The 10,141-nt window shown below is 50.3% G+C and overlaps 1 protein-coding gene across 1 annotated transcript; it reads right to left on the bottom strand.

Annotated features, from left to right (window-relative positions):
- Nucleotides 1-4,557: 4,557 nt before the first annotated feature.
- LOC126986843 (ras-related protein Rab-28-like) lies at nucleotides 4,558-9,328 on the bottom strand. Its single transcript, XM_050843285.1, has 6 exons — nucleotides 9,137-9,328; nucleotides 8,254-8,437; nucleotides 8,029-8,145; nucleotides 7,712-7,882; nucleotides 7,397-7,498; nucleotides 4,558-7,219 (listed from the first exon to the last, which is right to left on the bottom strand). The coding sequence occupies exons 2-6, from the start codon at nucleotides 8,377-8,379 to the stop codon at nucleotides 7,061-7,063; spliced, it is 675 nt and encodes a 224-aa protein (XP_050699242.1). The 5' UTR covers nucleotides 8,380-8,437; nucleotides 9,137-9,328; the 3' UTR covers nucleotides 4,558-7,060.
- Between the last annotated feature and the right edge of the window lie 813 nt (nucleotides 9,329-10,141).

Here is a 10,141-nt window from a genome sequence, read left to right as displayed (position 1 = left end):
ATAACAACAGTTTTGCAAAGATAAGCACACGACGTGAGCTAAGTCACTTCAAGGTTGTCTTCAGTACTGAAGACAACATATGACATTCGCAGTCGCATTTTTTAAACAAATGAATGTATAATTGTAATTCAGGTACTACTATGTTATTTTACCGTGTTTTACATCACAACGTATTATAGATTATCATTAAAAGGGAACATTATAACATAAACAATAAATACACATCACTTCCGTTACCTTCAAATGCTCCCGTACGAAACATTTTGAGAGCGGCGACATCACTTCATATCGCGACTGTACAGTTTTTTTTCTTTCACAAGTACATTTTACATAAATTAACGCGCATAACACGCAAGAACACCTTACCGCCGTCCCGCCCCAAGGTTGCCTTGGGGCCGCGGGGCACGCACAAGGTTGCGCCGTCTTATCAGCAAGCATCGTACGAGTCAAGGCTGCTGAGGTTCAGGGCACGCCTAAATTTGGCCTGACGTTGTTGTCTCTGAAGGGAAATCCATATGGAATGTTTTTATGTTGATGAAGATGTTTTGTTGATGATGATGATGAAGATGGTGTTTGTGTTGGTGTTAAGGGAAATCCATATGTGATGTTTTTAGGTTGATGATGATGGTGTTGGATTTGATGTTGGTGTCGCTGTCGTTATTGTACAAATCTGCATGCGTACATACTTGTATATATGTATATGCACACCAGTGCTGGACACTTCCTCTAATTAGTCAGCAACTCCGCAAATCCGCAATAGCTGAAGTTCCATTTCATTTGCGGATTTGCGTTTGCGACAAAAAGGTCGCTAATTTGCTGATTAGCGTTAGCGGTATTACTTCCGCTAACCTCCGCTAACACGTGGAGGTGCCAGCCCGGTTCAGCCCGGACAGCTTCAATCTGATAGATACTTCAAATATTAAAATAAAAACTAATTAACTTCAAAACTTTTTTAGATGTTGCCTTTTCCATTTTTTACAAAAAGCATATTCACATAAACCTCTCAGGGGATCTTATTGTAAACATCATAATAAGTATTTTGAAGGAGATAGGGCATATGAATATGGAAATAGTTGTGACTGTCACACTGATGAACTTCCTTTGGTCCTTTTCATTAAACATAAGTTTATATTAGATGCTTATTAGATTATTACAAATTAATTAGTATGATTACAACTCGCCCATACTTGAAGTAGCAGTAGCGTATGTATGATCCATGCCTAGCTACAGCATTACATCGCAAATAGAGTGAAAAGAGATTCGAGAGCTATTGATAATAGAATATTTGTTTGCAGTTTGCGTTTGTGGTGTTAAGTTTTGTGGCGGAAGACTGCAAATGTTGTGTAGCTATTTGCGATGGCGGATTTGCGATTGCGATTTCAACTAAATCTCGAAATTTGCGGAATTGCGATTGCGGAAGTTATGGAATAAGTTAGCGGATTTGTGATAGCGGAAGTTCACATTCGTTAGTGATGCCCAGCTCTGATGCACACATACATACATATTACATTCATTCATACATAGATACATATATGCATTCATACATACATTCATTGACTAACACTGAAAACAACCAATAAAAATTAATATTCACCGTTAACAGTCTCATCTAACTTGCGGGTTGACCTCTGGTTGCGGGGGCGAAAGAACAACAGCAGCACAGCCCTGCCACACCACAGCCACCACACCACGGCTGGGCGGGGGCAGGGGGGGAGGTGCAGGAGCCGAGTGCTATGTGGTGACGACGAAGGGTGGAATGGAGGCGGATCAAGAATGACAACGGGAAATCGCCCCCGCCCCCGGCAGCCCGCGTGAAGGGCCGCAGCGCCGCGCCCTGCCGGCACGCCATGACGTGAAGGCCGCGTCGCCCAACACTTGACCCGTGATGGGCAGTGACAGCTGCCGCGCCTCCTAGCCAGGGGCGCTTCACCCTCACTCCGGACCAGACTAACTTCTCGTCCTCACTCTTACCCTCACCCTCGCCGCCACACGACAGGCGATGCAGTCTTCCACCTTCCCCTCGTCCCCCCCCCCTCCCCTCCTCTCACATTTATCCCCTCCTTGTCAACTCATCTTTCCTCCTCCTCCTCCTCCTCCTCCTCCTGAGTCCTGAACCATGCAGTCCCGGCCTTGCCTCGCCCAGCACGTCTCGGCGGGTCACACGGTACCATGACCCAACAGGAGATCCGCTGACACTTGACCGGCGGCGCATTCATCACTGCATGCCGTACAGCACGTGACTCATTCTCTCTCTCTCTCTCTCTCTCTCTCTCTCTCTCTCTCTCTCTCTCTCTCTCTCTCTCTCTCTAATCCTCCTTTTTCTATATTCATCCCTCCCTTACTACCCCCTTCACTTCCCCTCCCCCTCCCCTCCCCGGCGGCGGTGTGGGAGGCTGTGCGGGAGGTGGCCGTAGCTAACACAGGATCCTCGGAAGAAAAAAATAGAATCGGTAATAATAATTCACAACCGTGCTGGACATTTTGCATGCACGTGACGAAGCGAAGCTGCCAGCGAGTGAGTTGCTTTCGTCTGTTTATGCTTATGCTTGAGCGGTAGAGTTGCCTCGTTGCCTTGTTTGTCAGGCTAGTGTTTTCAACCACTACTACTGGTACCATGTAATCCAGTACTGCCTGTTGCATGGTCGGACTGCCGGCGAATAAACCGGTTCCCCCACTGGGCTATCCAATAGTGGGGTGACTATAGACGCCCAGCAGGATGAGCTTGCTAGCCAACGGTCATCTAGGTCTAGTTCTAGAGTGTGGATTCGGGTTCACACTTCACAGCCACAGCCGTGCACCCGGCCCTCCTGGGAGTCCCAGTCCCCCTTCCCTGGTGGGTGACAAACGACAAACCATGTCCTTCGTTCTATTTCTTGATCTTTTTGCTTCACCGCAATCTCCTCGCCCTCTTTCTTCTTCTTTCTCATTTCTTTCACTCTCATTTTCCCTTTCTCGGCGTCTCAGGTGTTTGGGGGCTACTGGACAAGCAGCGTATAGTGTCCGCACTCCTCCCTTTCTATACCTCTTTCGTCTCATAATAATAATAATAATAATAATAATAATAATAATAATAATAATAATAATAATAATAATAATAATAAAAATGAGTCGAGGAGGAGGGTGAGCAGGGAGGGATGTCGCTGAGGGGTTCCACGTAGAGAATATGTCTTAGGTTTTCTGTGTTCACCATTGGCTTTGATCGCACGCCAGTAAAATTAGAAGAAATCTAAAACTAATAACTAAGGGAAACAAACACGCCCGGTTTTTCTTTGAAATTTAAGTATGTACTTTGAAACCATTCTCCTACTTGGTGCTGTGGGTGTCATTAAGGTGTAATGATGTGTCTTTCAGCTGTTGTGTGTGTGCAGGGGGCGGGGAGGGCGGCGCAATGTCAGGGGCGTCTCCATCTGGTCGGGCATGGGAACCTCTGCGGCGGAGTTAGTTGTTGCAGACATCGCTCTCCTAAAATAGTATAGTTTACTGGTATCAGATAGCAAATACATCAAAACATGCATCCAAAGACTGCAGACAAACAGGTATGTCTATATTGTGTGTGTGTGTGTGTGTGTGTGTGTGTGTGTGTGTGTGTGTGTGTGTGCTGCACAAAACATACTCAGCCTTTACTCTTTACTCTGTTGTACATCGTCAGCCACTCAGTAAGTCACTGCATGTGGCTGTGGCATCCCTGAAGGATGTCAAATAACCGTTCAACATGCATCCCTTTGGACACGTGGAAGAGTTAGGTCAGCAATACCTGTTCGAGCGTTGTCCATAGAGTAAAGGCATGCAGACAATCAGCAAAATCAACTTATTGTTTATTGCAAAAATAAATCCATCATCCCCTCTTTGTGGTCCTTGAGTGAGACAGCCCGCCAGACGGGTCCCGAGTCAGGCAGTCAGGCAGTCATGAGCGCCGCGGCCTCCTGCTGGGTGTATTTCTGGTGACTCACACTTTTCTCAGACACAACCACCACCGCCACCGCCGCCGCCACCCGCCTGCCGTTACTACACCCAGTCCTTACCCTCCGTCTCGCATCACCTTTCACCGTCACCACCCATACACGGCCCTCACCATCACCATCTATACTCCCGCTGCCACCCATTACTGCCCCTGCCGTCACCTGCTACTCCCAACATTGCCACTCAAACACCATCACCACAAACTCGCCGCCACCACCACACAACGGTTACGCTCACCACCCACCTACCACTGCCTTGACCCAACCACCTCTGGCTCACACCTTCCCTTGCCATCACCACTCTGTCCCCCTCTCCACCCTATCACCCACCACTGTCTCCGGGTTCCCTAGCTCATCCGCCCCTGCCACCATCCACCTGCTACCGTCTCCCCCTACCACCCATCACCCACCATTGTCTCCTGCCACCCTCACCCCCCTGCCAACACCTACCATCGTCATCGTCGCTGCCTCAACAAGTGTCAGGTGACATCACCGTTTGATTACGAAAATGAGACACCGATCCCTTACTCCGGTACTGAGCATTTTCCTATTACCCCAAAAAAGTAGCCGTCAGCTTATGGAAAAAATGAAAAAAACATCATAGTATTTTTTTTATTAATTTCCTGACAACACCATTTCAGCCATTACATGTTGTTGTAGATCCGGGAATGATTGTTTGTGGAGAGGCTGTGCTTGATGAGCGGTGTCAGTACTGTTATAGACTCTACTATAATATTTTCCAAAATATATACTGGCATTCGCTGTTCTGTAAGGCAGTAAAGCTGGTGACCTCCTTAGCCTACTGTTTGATTACTGCTGCTAAGAAAGGAGAAACGCCCCTCGTGGGACACACGTGGCGAGGCTCGGCGAATGGAAACAGTGATGGAACATTCACAAAATTTACGCAGGTCATGGAGGAGACTTGTGGCTCGCCGTGTTGAGGTTGACGGCGGGGAAACATAAACAGAGGGAGGCTCAGAGGCGCCGGCCACGCCGTGCAGCAGACGGCGAGGGGCGGCTCAGGCCCAGTTTGTGTGTGTGTGTGTGTGTGTGTGTGTGTGATTCACCATGGTTTGATCACACGCCTGACTCGCAATCGTCAGCCAATACCCTCTCTGAATGAGCTTGGAACTCAGGAGACGGATCTGATGGAATGTCTGAAACCTTACAACACCACCCACAACACAGACAGTGCCCATTCACTGCCGAATGGGAACTGAACCCGGGGTCTCACACTTGTAACCACTGGACTATGGAGCTCGATGTGTGTGTGTGTGTGTGTGTGTGTGTGTGTGTGTGTGTGTGTGTCAGGAGCATAATGCCTCGCCCAGGGGTTTGAGAATTACGACCAGGAAGAAAGTTAGCAACGACCCAGACTGAATTTCATCACTTGGTTGCTGTTGAACATAATGCGCTGTGTATAGAATGGTTATTTTTTATTCTCTTTTTTTTCTCCTCATGTCCTCCGCCTGCATGCCCTCTCAAGTGTGGCCATGAGTGCCATGGGAGCCAGTCTTGCTCGGCGTGTGAGGGAGGTGGCCCCAGGCGGCGCTGAGGGACGGACGCGTTCCTGGTGTGGACGGCTGGGCGGGCTGGGCGGGGCGAGGCGAGGCACGGTCAACGCCAAGTGTATGCGGGATGTAACTCATCATGATTTGCTGACAACACGGGACGACGGCTGCGTCTAGACGAGACTCTCCCTTGTTCAAGACGTCAGATGAATCAAGAAATCTTATGGCGGTGAAAGAGCTTCTTGAAGAGAATGATGAGCCATGTCACCCCGCTGACGGACCGCCGCCCGCGCCGCCAGCCTCGCCTCGTCCGGCGGGGCAGCTCAACGAGGTGCTGGCGGCAATGTCTTCCCTGATGACTGCCGAGGGATGTTAATGGAAGATTTTCACATCGAAGTAACCGTTTGTAGAAGTCATTTTTTGCATCTAAATGAGTCTGATAAGGTTATACCGTGAAAACAAAAATGTACAAAATGCAGTGGTAAAAAAAAATAGTGAAAGTTAAGGTTAGTGATGCGCCAAAATTTCAGTTATGAGATATCGCGCTGCGGGAAAGTATTTCAGTGAAACGTATGTATTTACCTTCACAGAGTAATTGAGACGCTGGAGTAGTCACTCAATTAATAAGTCACTGACAGTAAAAAAGTAACAGTAACGACATTAAAATCCGCCTCTAAGTTCAGAAAAGGAATAATGAATTCAAATTCTGTAGTCATAGTAAAACTAATACAGAAATTCGTGACAGAAAGAGGCTGATGTAAAAATGGAAACTGATGTTACGTAGTATTTTACAAGTTTCGGTATTATTATTTTGTGAGTGTGAGTTGCCATGACACGTGCGACGCCGATGGGTGACCTAACTTCATGAGGCGGTGCAGAACACTTCATTTTGATCCTGTATTAGCAAGACGGAAAATAATTCAAGCCTCCACTTTGAGATTTTCTTGAGTGGCAGACAGAAAGGAAGTGACTGTGAGGCTCTGGACAGCACGAGGGTAGTTGCTTAGACGTGTTGTCCTATCAATCTCCTTGCCTTGCTCTGAACTGTAAAGGAAATAAGTTATGTTGTTTATAACTGATTTGCTCGTCATCATCACACTTCGGTGACCCAACACGCCCTCGCCCCGCCCGGGTCAGCCCTCAAAGACATATTACCCCGCCGCTGCGCCACTATTTGGTGCTGCAGCCCCGATGCGCCGGGAAACAGTTCAGGTTGGTGTAGAATGTGTGGCTTTTTGTCTTGTTTTGTTTGAAGACATACACTTTGGCATCCAACTGATGTAGCAGACACACCACGTTCACGGCCAGAATTTTCCTCAGTACAGTGTCACAACAGTTGCTTTGCTGTTGATCAGATGAGTTCGGACACTGCGAGGAGAGGACAACTGCTGCTCACATCTACCAGCCCCTTGAAACACGAGCTTTTGACAAGAGGCAGAAAAGTCAATATACTGTCGAAGTCTGGCCCATGAGCATTATAACAGCACACGCGACACCACAGCGCCGTGGTTCCAGCAAGGGGCAGTGCCTTGCATCTTCCAAGGTCTGTGCCGCCGCTCCTCAGATAACGGCGTGGCCAGCCGACCGCCGCTACATGACGCTGCAGACGGTGGAGGAACTGGTGGAGGCCGTGGCGGGCACCTTGGGGAGCGACGTCTCTTGAAAAGTGACGATCTCTGCCGTGACCACAGGCTGCTGCTGCTCCTGCTCCGCCTTGCTCAGCCTTACCCCGAGAAGCTCCGCCGCGATCTGCGGCATAAACGAAAGATGTATGAGAAGAGGATGAACGGTGAGCGGTGTGTGTAAAGAAGCGTTATAAGGGCCACGTGTGAAGGGAGAGAGGCAGGAGAAAGGCTATATACGATAACTTAAGTAAGACAAAACGGGTGTGCATTTTATACAACACATTACCGAGCCTGTCCTCACCTTCTGGAATGTGAGCGCCACGCCCTCGCCGGTTTTGGCCGACACCACGAAGGAGGTCAAGCCGTGCTCCGAGGCGAACCTGTGGTGGCGGTCACTTTTCACCTGAGGGGAAGGGAGGCAGAGACTCAGAGCTGTGTGGTGCGGGGCGGCAGCAGCAGCGAGGTGTGGAACACAGTATTGATGTTTACATTGGGGTCTGGTTTAATTGAAATGCGGATACCATTTCTCGTGTGGTGCTGGCGCTGTTTGAGCCTAATTACCCGCCTCGACCCTGCTATTAATGTGTGATAAGCGGCAACAAGGGCCGCCGCTCACCTGCCGGGCGTGCTCCAGGTCGGCCTTGTTGGCCACCAGGGTCTGGATGGGCGGCCGCTCCTGGGCGCGGGAGGCCTTGCGGACGGTGGTCACCCATGACTGGAGGGTCTCCAGGCTGGAGGTGGAGGTGACGTCATACACGAAGAGGATGGCGTGGGCGCCGTACAGGTACTGGCGGAAAGGATGTGGAGAGGAGTGGATTATGTATGGTTACATGTTACGTGAGTGTACCTGACACATTTACTAATATCTTCACACTGTGTTTCACTAACGCCTGAGGGTTGTTTGGGCAGCCCCTCGTGCCCAGCGCTCAGTACCTTGTCGGTCATCTTGCCGGTGAGGGCTGACCCCGCCACGTCCCACACCTGCACGTTCACGTTGCGCTCGTTGCCCAGCACAAGTCTCTTCAGATAAAAGTCCACCCCCATGGACGCCTGGCGCGGCAGAAAATGAGTAAAATGTTGAGACAGAAAACGGTTCCCACGAGTAACTCGCTTAAAATCAGCGCTTCTCACAACACACTGACGGGGCCGTGCACTCACCTGGTAGGCCTTGTTAATGGTGTCCTGGGTGTACCGGAGGGCTATGGAGGTCTTACCCACCTGCGGCGCCCCCACCAGCACCATCTTCACCTGCCGCTCCACCGTCTCCTCCTCTGAGTCTGACATCGTGTCCGCCTCCTCGTCCCTCCGCCCGCCTCACTCAGCCTGAAGGAGTCGCCACGGCCTACGGGGGGAGCAGAGGCCTCACCACCAGCAGGCACGCAGAAGGGAACACTGTCATCATGCACATGTTATTAATGCGGCTTCCTCGGAAAATGGCGGCCGCTGGTTAGTGCATCATTAAATTATTGACACGCGGCGGGCAAGGCGTAGTTGTCAAATTGGCGTGGCTGGATATCGACGAGGCTATTTATTTCCCATTGAAATGCTGATTAAGATAACTTTTTGTAGCACTTACACAGAATAACAAGTTCACTATTACGTTAATTAGAGCCAAAGGGACTTGTCGCCTCTCCTGATGACGATGGAGAGAACAACAGTGAGAAACTATGCACAAATGTAATGCCTTGCCTTGGTGTGCGTCGTGGTGGTGGCTCAGTCCCTCAGCACACCAACAAACACCCACCACACTCACCACACACACGCAGTTTCCACACACCACACTGGTATATACACAACACACCGTCGCGTGGCACCCCGTGGGCACACAGCCTCGCCGCCTCGGACACACCAGAGCTTTGGCTTCAGGCGTCTACTTACTGCCGCTATCACCCCACCATCTCCTGAGCCACGTGCAAAATAAGTTCGTGTACCGGAACCGCTACCAGGAAATGCCACTACGCACACATTCCTCGCTGCTAAAATGTCCTCAGCTTCCTCTCCAGCCTCGCCCCCTCACAGCCTTCCCTCACTACATCCTCACCTGCCTTGACTCATGCCACGCTCTCCCTCCTCCCCCTTCTCCTCCTGCGCGGCGGGGCCTCTCGCTGGGCTGTGTGGAGGGCGTCCCGGGAAGCCTGTGAACGGTGCAGGGCGCGTCAGCTCCCCTCGTCTGTGTTTGGGCGCCGCCGCCTCCGTCGCCAGGTGGGGGTTGCTAGAGCTAGGTAGGGTGCCAGATAGGCTTTTCTTACCTGGCATGGGACTCTCTAAACACCGTGTTTGCTTTGCTGGAATGAGGTCCTTGGGTGTGGCTGGAACCACTGGGGCTCCGACCATCTTTTAACTTTCTGATAAGAAAGTATTCATTGACAAAAAAAAATTAAACATTAATTTTACAGATCGCGCGTATTTTGCTTTACGGGGATGCAAATGAAAACTTTATTGTTTTGTTATTGTTGTGTGTTATGCTCTAGGTGTTACATATCAAGAAAACGTTCACATAACTGATGGTTTCATCAATACAGTATACCAAGACCCGTAATGGGATAAAATATGTTATCGTACCTCGGCCAGGAGAGCCAGGTGTGAGCGACCAGGTAAGAGACGCCACACCTGAGGGGACGTCCCCCTCCCCTCGGTGGGCCCCTCCACCACCCGTGCCACCGTCCTCCCCTCCACCCCTCCTCTGGCTCAGGCTTGTCAACAATACTCACCCTCCCTCCCTCCCTCCACACAAACACGATAACCCACTGTTACGTGAACTATCCCAACCCTACCTGTCCTGGAGGGGAAAAGGGGGCCGGTAATCCTCTCAAGCCGTAGGTGACTCGACGCAGACGAATCTCACCTTTTCCCCAGAATATTTCTCCGCCGTGCAATGCTCCTCCTGAAACTCGAGAACGCGGAGTCTTGAGTGTCCTTCTGTCACCTCTACCGTTCTCATCACCCTCCCCATCACTCCTGGCCCCACCCTCTCAGTCCACACTAAGGAAAGAAGTGTTGAGCGTATGTGGAGCGTGCCTGTAAGAGGGAGCGCTAATCTGTCGCC

The sequence above is a fragment of the Eriocheir sinensis genome, chromosome 63 (genome assembly GCF_024679095.1).
Source record: "Eriocheir sinensis breed Jianghai 21 chromosome 63, ASM2467909v1, whole genome shotgun sequence".
NCBI classification, from domain to species: domain Eukaryota; kingdom Metazoa; phylum Arthropoda; class Malacostraca; order Decapoda; family Varunidae; genus Eriocheir; species Eriocheir sinensis.
Note: the sequence above shows the minus strand (reverse complement) of the source record. Positions and strands in the feature narration are given on the sequence as shown.

Excerpts from the sequence above, each read along its gene's own strand:
- LOC126986843 (XM_050843285.1), bottom strand. The coding sequence starts at position 8,379 with ATGTCAGACTCAGAGGAGGAGACGGTGGAGCGGCAGGTGAAGATGGTG. Across the intron at positions 7,499-7,711 it reads ACCTGGAGCACGCCCGGCAG|GTGAAAAGTGACCGCCACCA; the intron begins GTGAGCGGCGGC and ends CCTTCCCCTCAG. Across the intron at positions 7,220-7,396 it reads TGGCGCTCACATTCCAGAAG|ATCGCGGCGGAGCTTCTCGG; the intron begins GTGAGGACAGGC and ends TTTATGCCGCAG.